The sequence below is a fragment of the Acanthisitta chloris genome, unplaced genomic scaffold (genome assembly GCF_000695815.1).
Source record: "Acanthisitta chloris isolate BGI_N310 unplaced genomic scaffold, ASM69581v1 scaffold18054, whole genome shotgun sequence".
Classification (NCBI taxonomy): domain Eukaryota; kingdom Metazoa; phylum Chordata; class Aves; order Passeriformes; family Acanthisittidae; genus Acanthisitta; species Acanthisitta chloris.
Window position 1 is genome coordinate 1 of NW_008667820.1, and position 16,556 is coordinate 16,556.

The 16,556-nt window shown below is 37.7% G+C and overlaps 1 protein-coding gene across 1 annotated transcript in view; it reads left to right on the forward strand.

The window, feature by feature from the left end:
• Positions 1–85: 85 nt before the first annotated feature.
• Positions 86–16,556, forward strand: part of SLC25A12 (solute carrier family 25 (aspartate/glutamate carrier), member 12) — a gene marked incomplete at its 5' end in the record, with an annotated part of 49,137 nt that continues 32,666 nt past the window's right edge. The window contains 3 exons of the mRNA XM_009072678.1: positions 86–139; positions 4,684–4,826; positions 9,709–9,824. Coding sequence (XP_009070926.1) covers positions 86–139; positions 4,684–4,826; positions 9,709–9,824 — 313 coding nt within the window. The remainder of the gene's footprint in view (positions 140–4,683; positions 4,827–9,708; positions 9,825–16,556) is intronic.

The window sequence follows — 16,556 nt, forward strand, 5'->3', positions numbered from 1 at the left end:
AGGGAGCTGCTCCCGCCGCCCTCAGCAGCGCGCCGCGGGGCTGATCCGCGCTCCGCCAGGAGCACTGACCTGCTTGTGCTTACAGGTGCATTCAACCAAAAGAGCGGACCCCGCTGAGCTGCGAAGTATTTTTTTGCAGGTAAAAAGAGCTGTCTGGTGGTGTGTGAGTGGCAGACTGAGGTTTGTTGGCCTCCCAGCAGTTTGCCGTGGCACCCGAGGCGTGTCGCGCTGCTGGGACATGCACGAGTTCCCTGCTCAGGGTTGTCAGGCGTTTGTGTCAACTGCTGCTGGCACAAACCGCCCTTAACCATTTCCAAATTATAACGTTAAATAATATTCTGAAGTAATTTCTATAAGGCAAGTAATTTTAACTAATTGCTGTTGTTTTTAAAATGCAGCTTTGCAAGGTTCAAAAGATGTTGTGTTCTGTGGCTGTATGTTTTGTCCTTGGGGTTTACATGTGTTCCTCTCACAAGTGCATGCACTGCTGGCAATGTGCTCAGAACTTAAAATTGGTTTGTCAAGACTTACGTACTTCCTGATGTTATCCCTTGCAGGACCTTAGAATTGACATATACAAAGTCACAACATGAAGCTTTCTCCACTCCCTTAGTTACAGTAAAGCACCATCAGGAAGGAAAATCCAGTCAATCCTAAAGCTTTAATAGTAAGGTTTGGATAAGGCAGATGGAATAACAACAACTATGTTTCAGGTCCATAGTTGGGCCACTGATGTGTCAAAATCAGTAAAATACCTCTGTTCAGTTTGTGTTGTGTTACACAGTATATTCAAGAAGCTTTTCACTATAAAAATATAAAATTAATACTGGGCCAAAATATTATTTCATTTTTACATATATCTTCTGGTTCTGCTGTATTACTGAGCAGTTTCCACATATGCTAAGTAGCCAGAGAGACCTTTTTGCTTGAGAGAGAAGTTGCATCCCAGTGATAACTGTGGTAGATTTTTGCTTTTACATCCTGGATCACACTGGTAACATTGGAGTTGAAACCATGAAAGCCCAGCAGTTAGTTCCTAGTAAAAAATCTTGCAGCACAGGCTCATTTATTGTTGACATGACATTCAGCTTTCCTAGGTAAGGAGTGTGGTAGGGCATATTAATAGCATCAGCAACTTGGAAGTACTGTTTTTAAAAATATATATTAATACAATATAAAATTGTTTGATTGTAGAACATATTTTTCAACTTTTTTTCAAGATACTTTTGCATGTTTGATTGGATAAAACAGTGAAATGAGGGGTCAGAATCCTCTGTTCTGCTTGTAAATGGGACTTATTATGATTCTTGACTTCAGTCAGTAGAAGTTCTTGCTTCTGGAAATAAGTCCTTGATTGTGCTCATAGAGGGAAAAGTGGAGAGGAAGAACATTGTACAGCTGGATCTTGAAATTTTTTTCCTGACAGTGCATGCTTTATTGACCTAAAAAGCAGACAGTCTGGTTTTAAAACAGCTTTTTGGTCTTCTCCATGTGTGTCTTGTTCTCTTCAAAGAAACATGCAAATTAAGTTGTGGATTGTTTTGTGCTCTGAGGAGTGAAAAGTGTGAAAGCTCTCCTCTCTCTCCTCGAGTATCTGAGATGTGCAGTAAAAATAAAGAGCATAGAAAGAGCGCTTCTATTTCCTTCTCGTTATATTTGATTAAAATTGTGTTTTTGTTTGAAAGGTAGCAATCAAACTTAGTTGCAAGCTTTAAAAAGATCAAAATCAGAACCATTCATTCCAAGACTTAGTTGCAGAGGGTGTCATTATGAAACATGGCTAGTGCTGCACACAGCAGGGGTCAGATATGTCGTGCTCTTTGCTGAGAGTGCTGGGCTGCTCTGTGAGCCTCAGCTAAAGGTCGTGCATTCCTTCCTAAATTTGGCTTCCCTTGGAAATGGTTGCAAGGGAAGATGTGGACTGTAGGCCTCTCACCATCCACATTATTCACAGGGAGGGTGCTTAAATTTCCTTCTGTACATGCATGTCTTCTGGTGTGGTACCTGCACTCTGTGCACCCACTTCATGTGCCTTAGCAGATGTTTGACATACACCATTCCCTTAGCACTCCTGCAGTGTGGTGTGTGTCTTTTCTTGTTACCTTAAACTGTTAAAAATAGAAAGTTTGGCTTCGATCAAAAAGATGTGTTGTTATTTCTCTGTGAGCTTCTAAATATGAAGTGCAGGCATTGAAATTTTGTGCCTGTGCACCATCAAATAAATTACCTTTCAGGTGTTTGGTAGCCACAGACTTCAGTAATAACCATAAAAGAACAAATTTGATAACAGATTATGACCAAAGGATAGAAGAGTCAGGTAGAACAGCAGTTACCAGATTTCTTGGTGAACCTTCATTCTTTCTACTTAGACAAGACACTGTCAGCCTTTGGGAAATATAGTTAAATATTCCCTGCCTGCTGAATTTGAGTGCAGTCTGTTCCAGCAATGAGGAGAAACAAAAGCAAGTTTCCAGTTTTCATACAGGAAACTTTCCCCACCACTACTTAAAAATCACCTGAATCTCTTGCTCATAGCATAGCTCAATTTTAAAAAAGTAATGTTAATAGTGCCCACAGGTCTCTTCTGTTTTGGAACTTATTTCTTCTCTGCCCAGATAAAATTTTTGGGATAGAGAACCCCTTTAAATTGAAAACTAACCTATTTTTAGAAGGAAGCATTCTTTCTGGGAGTGTGGTGATACTTAGCACCAGATTGTACAACTAGAGTAGGACTTTGTGTTTGTCTTATGTGATGGTGTTTAAAAAAGTCTCATGCAAATGCATCAAGTGCTTACCCGAGACAGTCTATAAATGTAGAGTAAGAATTATCTGTTATAAAGTAATATAATTCGAGACTGAGGAAAATACAGGTTTAATTTATGTGTTATGCTTTATACTCAAATTAAGCTATAATTTATAGTTGCGTATTTTGTGCTAAGAGATCCCTGACTTAAACTGTATGCTGAAGAGAGAACTTGAGGACAAGTGTATTTACATGCCTGGCTACTTTGTTAGGCCTTAATTTTTTGGTTCACTGCCAAGCTCCTGCAAAATGCCATGACCTTCTCACATGGAGCTCAGTGTATGTGTCAGTTAATTATTTTTGTCTCACATATTTTTTTAACAAACTTCCCACACAGTTTTAATGGTAAAACAAATGATTATTTACGGTAAACACAGATAAATTAGTGTCTGGAGAAAAAAAGCTGGTGATGTTTTGATTTTGGCTGTCTTTGATATGCACTCTACTGCCATACAGTTGAGTTCCATTATTCTTGAAGATATGCTCAATGCTCTGCATGTTTAATGTCCTTCATACATAACATTTTCTTTGGATTTCATGTCTTGCAGCAGGATTGTGCATCCTAGTGCATTTTTCAGTCACTTGTGTGTGCGGCTGAGAAGAAAACCTTTCAGAGTTGATTCAAGGAAGCCACAGTTTGGTTGTGCTGTCGTGTCAGCAGCAGTGCTGAGTTAAAGGGTTCCTGTCCACTGCTTTCTGCTCCTGTTTTTGTGGAAATGATCTGTTTTAATTCTGCATAAATTCAGTAACTTGATTTACAGTGCAGTCCTGCAAAGAGCTGTCATCACAGCTCTAGGGGGGCAGAGGGAGAGGCACCAAGGTGGTGTGGGGGAAGAGATACAGGAGAGACTTGGGCAGGCACTGGTGCTCCCTTGCTCTGAAAGTGTGTCCTGGCTGAACTGGCTGGGCTGCTTAGGTGTGAAACAAGTGTGACACAGGAGTGGTCTCCTTTATCATCAGGGTGTGTTGCACCTTAACAGGTATTGTGTGTAGCCTGATCGTTAGTATTCCAATTCCTGTGGGTGCCTGGCAGAGTGAGGCACATTCTGTTACTCCTGCATGTAAAACTATGTCACCTGAATCAAGATATAGTGGCAAAGTTACAAATTACAGATAAGCTTTAGTTGAAGTTTGGATTCACTAACAGAGGTGTTGCACCGTAGACCTTTGGGGGCATTGCCATTTCTTTTTCTGCAGAGAATGCTTTATATGTGAGAACTTAGAAAGGTGAATCACATTTTTACAGATAAAAAATCACTACTTTTATTGCAAAGCAAAATTGTAACATCTAAATTCATGATTTTTATTTGAAAACGTATTTTTAAGAAAAAACTCAAAACATTTTGGTTTACTCAAATCCTGTTTGTGAGTGTGAATTTTTATGTAAAACCCTTAGTTTCAGGATAAAAGTCAATCTGGGAATCTGTTTCTCACACAAAGAGAAAATAAATAATCCTTATTTTCTAAAATAGTTATAGTTATGACCAGGATCAGTTATTCAGAAGATATCTGCTACTAGAACTCATAAAAAATTTTCTACACTGTTTTCAGTGTAGCTGAAATGGAAAGCTACAGCATGGCTGTAATTTTTGTAAATAGTTGTAGTTACCTGACAGTTTCTGAAAATACATAATTGTCTTTTTATTAGAAGATATTGGTCATTATGTGAACATATCTGGTGTACAGGGAAATCTGATTGTTGGTAGTACAAAACTAGTACAGTCACAGTGTCAGTTTAATCATGGCCTTTAATTTCAGAGCAGTTATGTGCAGACAGTTGTGCACCATTAAAAGTTATATACAGTAAAGATAATAATTTGATAACCACTGGTGATTAATTTTTGTCTGTGTGGTTTTGTGTTGTTTTATTTTTACTCCAGTATGCCAGTGTTGAGAAAGATGGTGAGCATTACATGACCCCAGAAGATTTTGTGCAAAAATACCTAGGACTTCACACAGATCCTCATTCCAATCCTAAAACAGTGCAGCTGTTGGCTGGAGTGGCAGATCAGACTAAGGATGGGTGAGAATTTTGCTTTCCATTTGAAACCCCTAACACATTGGTAAATGTGTGAGTGCATGAGTTTGATAGCTTCATCTCCTAAAAATTACTGATTTTTCTACACTTTAAGCTTATTTAGATGGTAAGTTTTTTCACTGGAAGTTTGTTAAAACTGGGGGAAAATTATATTGTTTAACATGGACTTTTTAAAGTTAAGATTTATTTTAATGATGTTTTAACAAGTACTACAAATGCTGAGGAAGTTGAACCACAGAGAGGTTCAGTGTAGTATGATTGCCTTGGAAAAGTTCTTTTCTCTGTGCTCACATCCATGGTTAGATACTGTGTAGAATCTTTAGTACCTGTAATTTACACATGGAAATAGGGAAGCTCTTTTTTGTTTCTGTAGTGTGCAATTTAAACCGCTGAGGTCTTTTGTAGAGTGCTGACTATTAGAAAAGAGAGACCCTAATGACTCTATGAAGGAAAAGTGTGTTTGCCTAACCAAGATAAGGTCACACCACATAAAGATTTTCCAGCTCTGCCTACATGTGATACTACTTGCTTTGAGACAGTTCTCTGAACCCAGCTTGGAATTTGTCTGCTCTGCTGAGGCAGTGCCCTCTAACTCATCTGTCTTCCAAGGGGCCCTTCCTTATGTTGTATGTAGGCTTCTGCTTTTGGCCTTGGACTGTAGTAGGAGGCATGGACATTGTTAAAGTAAAGTGAGAAGCTTAAGATGGATCAGAGAACAGGTCAAGAATGCAGGAGTGAGTATTTCGTAGAGAAGACAATGCTCTTAAAATAGTATACAATACATTTGTGAAGATACAGATGTAACTTTAAATTGAAAGCTCCTTAACTTCCTTGGCCACTTAAATGTGTTTGTTTTCCTGTGTTCTGCTGTAGCATATGTTACTGGTTGGCTCAGTATCCTGAGCAGCTTGCACTGTTTCAGTGCTATACAAATGAAACTGTACATGCTGTATGCTTTTTGCACTGAGTTACAAATGTAGGATCTCCTGTTTCTTGTAATGTTACATGATTTTTCTTTTTATAAACCTGCAGCACTTTGATAGTACATTGGATTATAAATACATTTGACAAGTCTAAATAGCCTATCTCTGTTTCCAGTATGTGTCTGCAGTTCAGTGCTTTGTTATGGATTGAAAAGCATATTTTGAATCTATCTGTTGAAATAATAAGTCTAACTGATGACTAGCAGACCGACATGCTTAGTATCTTCTTTCTCTGAAAGCTGTTGGTTATTTTTCATGATGTGCATTTCTTCAGAAAATGTCATATTTTATAAAAGGATCTTTCTTACTGTAGGAAATAAATAATTTGTTTTATTGCTGCAGCAGAACTTGGAGGCATCACTATTTGTTGCTTTCCTTGTGAATATAAAGGGGTTTTGTTTTGGTTTGTTTCTTTTATTGGTTTTTTCTTTTTTAATCTGGGTAATATTTGAGGTGAGGTAATCAAATCTTGGTAAGTATCTACTTCTGTATGGGAAGAGTGGGATTTTTATTTTGCACTACCATCTAGTCTACAGTGCAAAGTGTTTGTCTGAAACTTATTTTTCTACATGCTTTCCATCTGTATCTTTAATCTGTATTTCATGTGAAGAATTTATTATACCCCATCATCATTGGTTTATTTATTTACTTTTGCATTCCCATTTTTTTATTTGTAGTGATCCATAATATATCAAAATCCAGACTCTGGTAACTATATCATCTGCACAGAGAGCTTAATCTGTAGCACGAATAATAATTGTAATCTTCAACTGAATTCCAGAATGCATTCCATCTTTCCAAGGACTTAAAGGTACTTTGTGTAAAGCCCAAGGAAGTATCTGTAGTCCTGTTCCGTACATAGATTTGTAAATTAATTGACAGCCCAGCATCGTGCAACAAGTCACTGGGTTCTGTTACAGTTCCTGTATCTGCTGTCATATTCTCTTAGCCTTGCTCACCCTTCAAATAAATACTCAGTGTTCTTGGTTACTTTCATTGTTAATGTTTTTTTATTTCTCTTAGGTTTAAGTTTGGCACTTTACAGAAAGAGCACATTTTGGAACTGGCTGTCTGTAGGCATGTGTTTTAAAAAATGGGTTTTTTACTTTTCTTCTGATGGTAACTCTGTCCTTACTTAACTGTTGCAGAGTACTATTGCCTTCTCCCACTACTACTGTACAAGAGTGGTTTGCTTTAGTGGAACTCAGTAAGGTAGTTCTTAAAACAGATGGCTGTTCACTTCCAGAGTGTTTATTCCTCATTGTAACAAATGCATGTTCTGAGAAATGAATATGATGACCTCTAAATTAGAATTTGGCCTAAACTTTCTTGTCTGCTATCTGTTTAATGCAGTGGGATTTTCACTGACACTGTAAGCATTGCTGTGTTTTCAGACTGCAGGCGCTGGTTTTGAAGTTAGGATAAATATCCTCTCTCAATAATGTGCTTAGACATATGTGCCAAAACCAACTTCCCAATTATTTAAATCAGTTAACATTAGTAGGTGTTGTGGTTTTAAAATGAAAGATTTTCTTCTCCCTTCAAACCTTCAAAATTTCACAGCAGTAATCCAGAATGGTTCATTTGAATTGCTTGTTTCTGGGTACTCTTTTTATCAGCATATCATCCTTAAATCTGGAAATGTGTTCTTAAGCAAAGTCCCAAAGAGTGAGTTGATATTTCACTCATGGAGACTCATGGAGAGTCACAACAGAGCTACACATAATGTCTAAAAAGCTGTGTTGTGTGGGGAAAAAAGGGCACAGAGTTGAGGAAAAAAGGAACTGTAAACACATGGGCTACTCTGTGAGCTTTTGAAGGATAACAGTAAAGAAGAAGTAAGAGAAAAAGAAATGTTTTTAAAATGTTAGAGCTAAAATGAAAGGTGAGTGGTTGTTATGGACCCTGTAATGCAGTGAGATCACTGAATGGTACTTGAGGAGTGATTGGGTGGGAAGCTCCATCATTCTGTTTAATCCAGCTGCTGTTACCTCCACCCTAATGGCTAATGGAGGATCACAGAGGATGTCCCTGCGCTTAGGCATTGCAAGTTGAATCTGTGGAAAGGAAATTGAATGTTTCTGTCTCCTTTTGCTGTAGGCACTGTTAGCGTGAGACCCCTGAAGACGACTTCTTTCAGGTTCAGGCTTCTGCGAATGCATTCGGCAGAGATCACCTCTTGGTTCTGTCAGTTATAAAGCTTCCTGCTTAGGAATTCATTTGTATGTCAGCTTTGTGCTTGTCTGTGAGGTGGATTTTGAAATTATAGTATTTACAATTGCTTTACAGGATCATCTGTTTCTTTGATACTAACCCCTTATTTATCAAGCTCATTCTTTGGAGGAAATTGACTTTGCATCTGAAGAACCATTCTCCTGTCTTTGATTTGTGTGGCTAAAGTGTGACAAATTAATATCATCATTTTGTATTTGCCATATCTTAATTATTTTCAAAATGACTGCATTTTTTCCTTGTATTTTGTGTGTATTGCTTCTATGCAAGAATGTTAACATATCTACAGTTTTTTGAAGTACGTCAGTTCTGCTTCATGTGTATTTTGACAGAGAAAGACTACACAAAGTAATGAATAGTGTGGCTTGATTTTCTTCTTTTATTTTTACCATTTGGGGAACAGAATTTTTACCTGGCTCTTTATCAATAAGCAATATTGTGTGAAGTAATCACTATGATCTTATGATTTCCTATGAAGAATACTAACTTCAGATATTATGTACATTTTCCAGGAAAATGCAACATCTGCAGTGATACTCTTTAGCAACATTTACTGAAATACTAATTTTTTTGTTTAATTTAAAAAATGTAGTTGAAATTCTTATTCCCACTGATGATTTATTTGATGCTAAAATACATGTCCCATCATTTTGTTGTGCTAACATCTTTTACCTTTTAGCTTGGGACATATTGTTCTGCAATTGTTCGTATCTACAGCAGTAGGATACTTTCTAACTGTTTTTTTTCTGTTAGTCAGAATAAGCTGAGTTCCTCTAGGAAAGTTAATTACTATTATCCTAATAAGTTACCTGTGCATACATTGAAGGACACAAGGACTTGGATTTCTATGCAGCATTCCAGAGATGTTGTGGGAACATTATCTGGGTCTATTACTGCTTCCTTACCTTGCACAGAAACTACTTTCCTAGTGCATCCTGAGCTGTGTTTTTCTGTGTGGTGACTGTCTTGCATACACAGCTCAGAATCCTGTGGTCTGCTGGTACACTCAAATCCTTCCCTGCCTTGTCATGTGTAACTGTCCTTGTGTCCAGATGTTCTTACATTCCTTTGTTCTTTATTGTCCCCAAGTACATGACTTGGTGGTTCATGTTATATTCTTTCCATATGCCTAGTAAACTATAACTTTTTCTGAACCTGTTTGGTTTTTACGAATGTTATATATTGTTTTAGGAAAATTGACATGTTTTATAGTGTATTACTGTACTTGCATTAAACTATCTTTTCTTTCTCCATAGAAATACATATATGGTAGTACAATGACAGACCTGTAAATTTCATGGTGATAGAATTTCTGGGGAGTTTTTATGTCTTAATTTTTAAGTGCTTTCTGCTTACATCAGTAATTACAGAGTAATGAATTGTAGGTATTCACTGAGAATTGATTTTATTTTGGCTTTGATGGGTATGGAGAATTCGGTTGCTTTGTAGAGGAAGAAACTGAGTTGCCGAAAGGTTAAGTAACTACTTAAATACAGCATACTTTTCAGTTTCCAGAGTCTTTAATTTTTTATATTAGACTTTTGTTTTAATGTTTGGATCATACAGTTCTCTAGAGTATCAAATGCAAATTATCATTGATATTACTAATATTTTTTTACAAATCTTTATAACTTCTGTGTTTTCCTTTGTAGGTTAATTTCCTTTCAAGAATTTGTGGCATTTGAATCTGTTTTGTGTACTCCAGATGCAATATTCATTGTTGCTTTTCAGTTATTTGACAGGAATGGCAATGGAGAAGTAACATTTGGTAAGAATACCTAAAGAAAAACAGTTTAAGAAGGTGATTGTAATAGCATCAGTTGTAATAATGGTTCATTACCACAGGTGCCTAAAATGCCTATTGTGCAGTACTGTACTGTTTTCCTAAGAGTTTGCATGAGTAGAACATTTTTCCCTTTCAAGTGATAGAAGCTTAAGAAATAACACAGCAACAAAATATAGAATCATAGTGTCATCAAGGTTGGAGGAGACCTCTAAGATCATCAATCCAACCATTAACCCATTACCCCTAAACCATATCCTCCAGCATCAGGTCCAGACACCTCTTAACACCTCCAGGGGTGGTGACTCCACCACCTCCCTGGGCAGTGCCTGAACACCCTCACAGGGAAAACATTTCTCCTAACATCTCTTCTGACTCTCCCCTGTCTCAGCTCAAGGCCATTCCCTCTAGTCCTCTCCCTGCAGCTATGGCAGGAGAGACCTTCCCTCACCTCTCTACCACTCTTCCAGGTAGTTGTAGAGGGCCATGAGGTCACCCCTGAGCCTCTTCCCAGGGCTAACCAACCCCAACTCCCTCAGCCCTTCCTCATGTGCTCTAGCCCTTTGCTGCCCTCATTGCCCTTGGCTGGACTTGCTCCAGTGCCTCAATGGCCTTTTGGCAGGGAGGGGCAACCTGAACACAGCACTGAGGTGTGACCTCCCCAGTGCAGGGTCCAGGGGAATGATCACTGCCCTAGTCCTGCTGCCACACTGGTCTTGAGCCAGGCCAAGATGCTATTGGCCTTCCTGGGCACCTCTGTGCACTGTTGGATCCCATTGAGCCGCTGCCACCAGCACTGCCAACTCCCTTTCTGACCAACAGCTCTCCAACCACTCCTCCCCCAGCCTGGAGCTGCATGGGGTTGTTGTGTCCCAAGTCCAGGACCAGCACTGAACCTTACTGACCCTCATGCAGTTGCCCTCAGCCCACTGAACAAGTTGGTGTGTTTTGCTCTGTCTTCTTGCATCAAACTTTTTCATTTTTCCTGAAGTAGTTGTTGTTTTGTTTAGTGTCATCCTAAGTAAAATTCTGTCATGGACTTCAAATTCCTTCAGTAATGAGAGAGTTCTAAAATATGTTTTGGATCGCCGCATATCTTTGAAGATTTGTCATTAGATACAGTAGGAGTTCACTGTAGGAATTATGGAGGTCTAATATTTTGATTTTCTAGGCTGGTCTTCCTTTTCTTGAGGAGCAAAGCTTTGATGTTATGAGTGTAACCTCCAACTGTATCATTTGAAAAATTAGGAACAAAATAGGACCTTTACTTTTATTACCGTTTTTTCCCTAATCACATAAATTAGTAATCAGCCAAAATTCTTCAGGCTAACTATATTGCTTTCTGATATTGCTAAATAACTGTTATTACATTGCAGTTTAAGGAGGAGTAGGTTTTATTTTTAAAACCTCATGTTTACAAAAATTAGATAAATCAATGGTAAGAATTTTAATAAAATGGAATGAGTATTAACTGTTATTTCTATCCAAAAGAATAAAGCTCTCAATAAAGAAAATACAAACGATGCTTGATTTGTAACCACTTGCTGTTTGTACTATTTCATTCTCATGAAAATTGTTGCAACTTGTTGAAAAAAAAAAGTAAGGGTCTTTCTGTGGAAACAAAATGCTTGACTTACGATGTCTGTTAAATTACATCGTTAACTGAAGAGTCAAATACTGAGCAATTTGGATACACAACATCTTGAAAAGAAGGTCTTTTAGAGTTTATGTAAAGGTGAAGTCAGTAAATGCAGTCATTAGGAAGTGGACAAACTGCTCCAATCAGTGTGACCATGTTAATGATGGTGTATTTAATAACCTCACAAGATGGGGAGTTGTACTTTGTAGCTCTCATGGACATACTTGAAATAGCTGGTTCCGTAAGTGAACAAAAAGTCATTTCAGACTGGGCACAGATTCCTCACTGACTGAGGATTGTTCTTTTTATGAGGATAAACTCATATTAAAGGCTAAAAGAACAACAGAAACGAGAAATTGTAAAACAGAAAATTGCATGTTTTTTCTATCTCTTGCTGTTTCTTTTTTTAAGAAGCCTGAAAAAACTTGAAGAGGAAACTCTTTAGGGAATTAAAAGTTTACTAATAGTTTCTTGATTTTTACAAAATTAATTATATTGCAATTATTACTACATTTAACATTATGTTGTAGCATATCAATAGTGTATTTTGTGCTGCAGCTCCCAGATTCATTGCTGCTTTTTTTCCCTTTTTTTTTTTGGTGGTCATTGCTTGTAAGATGGGCTGCTTATTTTGACTTCATATGCTTATCATACAAATGAATACATGTGTGAAAAATGTGATGATGATACATGAAATCTCCAGAGTTTGGTGACCCTACAGTCCATTTCCCAGTCAGTCTCGTGGCCTTTAAGGGCTGTTTTGTACACGAGTGCTGCATTCTTAGGAAGATGTTCCTGCCATTTAAGCAGAAAGGCACAGGGTTCAGTTTCATGTGAAAACAGGACAATATAGAAAGTTAGGTCCCAGAGTTAAAAGTTTTAGCAAACTGTAAAAGTATACTGAAATGGAGTAAGCTTAGCCAGTTGGTATGACAGTGGCTGAGACAAGTCAGGTGTTTTATAGGCTGTGTAATGTATCCAGTCTGCAGGTAAACCATGTTGGTTATGGGAACAGGCACAAGCTCAGATGAAATAATCTATGGATGTGATTGGATTGATGCCAAAGCTAACAAACCAGTAAGTCTTGCCAGAAGCAACATGGATTTGCTGAGTTTTCTGCAGTCATCTGGAACAAGGGACAGAATCAACTTGGGTTTATTAGGGCAGTACCTTGAGCCTGGCACTGGCCTTTTGTGAGATAACTCCTCAAAAAATACTCTCATCTACTCCAATTTTCAGTTATCTGGAGAAAATCAAGTATGTTTGTTGAATTTTAGAACTGGCTCTGTATGTGAGAGCAAGGTGCTCTACTCAGGTTCCCATCAGCTCTAGGACTTTTTTACCGACATGGATTCAGACTCGAGCACTTCGGGATTTTGCAGTCCTCTTGAGCATCAATCTGCCACTACCTCTTAAAGTGTTTAGCTTCCAACCCTCCAATGATGAAACTATTAATTAAATTGTATTAGACAAGAACTTCTGTCTTAGGAGTTGAGAAATGAAAAAAGAGTTATTCATTCTTTAGAAACTATTCTGTAGAAATACTTGTCAGCTATGCTGCGCTCATCAGTGCCTTTGTGCAATATCATCTGTTAGTTGGGATTGTTGAAACATGAAGCCTCTTGTCACTTTAATGTCATCTACTTTCTTACTGCTTTGGGACATTTTCCCAGGAGCTTTGGACATCCAGAAATCCTGCATGAATGACTGCATAGATGTGCAGATATTACACTGCAACATTTGTGTCATAGGTCTATTGCAGGAACATGAAATTGGACCTACTTTGTATGGGCAAACTGTGCAGCAGCCTCAGTACCCTTCACATGTTTCTCCTGCACTGGACCTGCTGTCAGCTTGGTGAATAAAAAGCAGTAAAATTGCTCTTTTAATAACCCGGTGATACAAATGACAGTGGTTTAAATGACATGAAGAAATAGAGAAAATAGAGAAAAAGCTTCTACATCTTCATAGGTGCTTCCTAGGTGAATATTTTATGGGAAATGTGTTGCTGATGAGCCCTTACAATACTGCATTAAGCATAAAATATTTAACAAGTAACAGCTAAAGCTGATGAAGAAAAATAATTTTTTTTCATGCATGGTTTTTCTTGTTATGGGTTGCTGTCTGTAGCCACAGAAGACTGACAAGTGCTTTGCTTTTTTTGATCCTGGCATGTAACTTGCTAAGCTACTTAACATGAGTGAAGTATTTAAAAAACTCCATAAAATTAATACTGTTGTACTAAGGAGTATTATTTGTACTTCTATTCTGTGCAGGTTTTTTTGACCTGAATTTGGGTTAAGGCAAACCTGAATATTAAATTTGCTCAAGCTGTCTGGGTTTTTTTTCGATGTTGAAGCAGATAAATCTTATATAGTTAAAAGGTGAAGTCTGTGACTATCACTGTAACTTCTCTCAAAAATAGGTTGTCTAACTGGAAGCAAAAGGATTCTTTGTAATTTATCTCTTTGGCACACCATACAATGATCTGGACTGTATCACTTTTAATTGGAACATACAATTTCAAGGCTGTTTCCAGCTGTTCTTCCTTGTAGAGTCGCCACAAGGAAAGCCATTCTCTGATAAGCTGGAGAATTTCAGAGATGTTGTTTTAGTTAAATACACATGCTAGTATGGATATGAAGATAGAGCTGAAACATGTTTGTGATTCTTCTGCATTCAGAATTACTCTGGAGATAATTGGGAAATATTTATGGAATTGAACATATGGCTTTTATAAACATCCTGCAGCTCAAAATCTAACTAAAAATATTTTGCAGAGTATAATAGCCTCTTTTTAAAGGCACTGGGAAGAGTTGGGCAATCGGATGCCTAGCAGTGCAACTAGATGACAATTTCTGTATTGGTGAACTGAAACATCAGTGTAATAGTTTCAGAAATTGGGCATGCAGTGATCCTGAAGTCTTACCCATCTGTCTTCTTAAATTTTAATCTGGGAGGGAAAGTTCAGGACATAAGAGTTTTAGAACACTGGAAGAAGGTGAGCAAGAAGAACAAGAGGAGTTGAATATATGTTGTTACAGTGCTTTGCTTTTGAATACTATTTTTCAGTAAACATGAATCACTCATAGTACTCACTTCTCCACCATTCCTAAAAGAGCAGTTGGATTGAACGTGCTAGGGTTTGGATTTAATCTGAAAAGCTCTGCTTTATAAAATACTGTTTACAGCCAAAAAGGCTGGAAACTTTTTAAAATGTAAACAGAAAAATACTCATAATCACGTGTCTACAGAGCTGAGGATGTGAGAAAAACACCCTGTTTTTATCATGTGTGCTATGAATCAGAACTGTGGTTTTCTTCAGCCTCCTGGTAGCCATAGGTTAGGTGCCTGTTCTCAAGGTGTCTTTTGCTTAACCTGTGCAGATAATGTAGGAAATGCCACGGTATGTTATGACTTTCTTTTGTCTTTTTTGGGTTTTGTTTCCTGATTGTATAATTCTTTCAGGCTCGAACCCCAGTGTTACACACTTGTGAGCAATGCAGGATGGGAACCTCTCCTCTTTTTTTGATAATAAGTTCAAAACCATAGTTCAACAAGAGGGAACAGAAGAGGAGACCTTCATGTTAAAATTACATGTATTGATAATTCTTTTTATGGCTATCATTAATCCTAACTTTGGTTAGTGTCACTAATTCTTTTAAAATAAGAGTAGAAATACAATGTAAGTATTTCTAGTTTAACTGTCTCACTTTCTCAAGTCAAAGTAATTACTGTATTATTTACATTTAGATCACTCTTAATATACTGCTGTCGCATCAGGTGCTGCAAAACATCTTTTTGCCATTTACTGTTGTTATTTTATGCTTCAAAGTATGCTGTTAGCAGAAATAGTGAAAAATAGTGTCATATGTTAAAATGCAATATGGCTGAAATACATACAAGTGGTACAATGGATTACTAAGGTGACAGAGCTAAAAAGCCCAACCTGTTAAACAATGAACCTTTAGCATACTTAAACTGCTCCTTACAGCTCTCACCTTTATGTTTTTGTGTCCTTAACAAGCATGATTAGTCACTGGTGAGAGGGAATGGCAAAGTCTGTTAACAGGTTGATGGCCTTGGAATTGTGTGAGGTTTCCACTCTGCTTCTTGGGGAGTTGATAAGTCAAAATAAATAATAGATACTACCTTAAGGTTTACTTGGAGAACTGAGCTGATCCCCACAATGGGCCACCAATAAGACATCCTAGTGTTTATAATTTAAAGTATTTGTTCTCATTCTATGAAATTGAGTATTGCTTAGAAACTTGGTTTTTCTTGTATCGCTTTTCTGAGCCTGATAGGCAAGAGTGTTTGATGGAGGTTGAACCAGTCATGTGTGTGCTGCCTGCAGATAGCTGCTCCAGGCATCTATAATTTGTTTAAAATGATTGGGTGGGGAAATTCTGAAGCAATCTTGAGAGAATGTGTGTCGCCTTGGAGGTAATGTACTAGTGCACTAGAGTAGTAGGTTTATTGTTCCTGGGGCTGATGGTAAGTTGAGTATGTCATCAGACTGCTGACTTGTATGCCTATCTGAGAAGAAAATGCATTGCTATAAGCCTGGAAAGAAAGTTATCAGCTCAGTAGGAAAGCCACTGCGGAAAGGTGAGCAAAGAGTAGAAGACATTAGTAAATGAGCAGCATGTATTGACAGGGACGATGAATGCATTCTGTAAAATGTCATACTAAAATGAAAGGCTGTAAAAATAATTTGCTGTTTGCCCCCTGCAGAATAGCTCTGTTGGAAATGTGAAACACTTGTAGTTTATCTTCATTTAGAAGCATTACTAGGCTTTGACTGAGGGAGCTAAAAAAAATAGCAGAGCCCAGCATCTGTACCTTAATGTTACCTGTTTCCTTTGCTGTCAGGGCTTTGCTTCTGCTGTGAAAAAAAATTATTAAAAATGAAACATTTGGTCATAATTCAAAGTGGTGAAAGTGTAGATGATGATCACCTTGCATAATAATTTCTGAAGTGTAATTGCTGCTTCTCATCACACAAGTTGTTAGCTGTGGCAATGGCTGTTTCCTCTAATGGAACAGGGCAACCAAAAACAATGGCATCAGAAAGG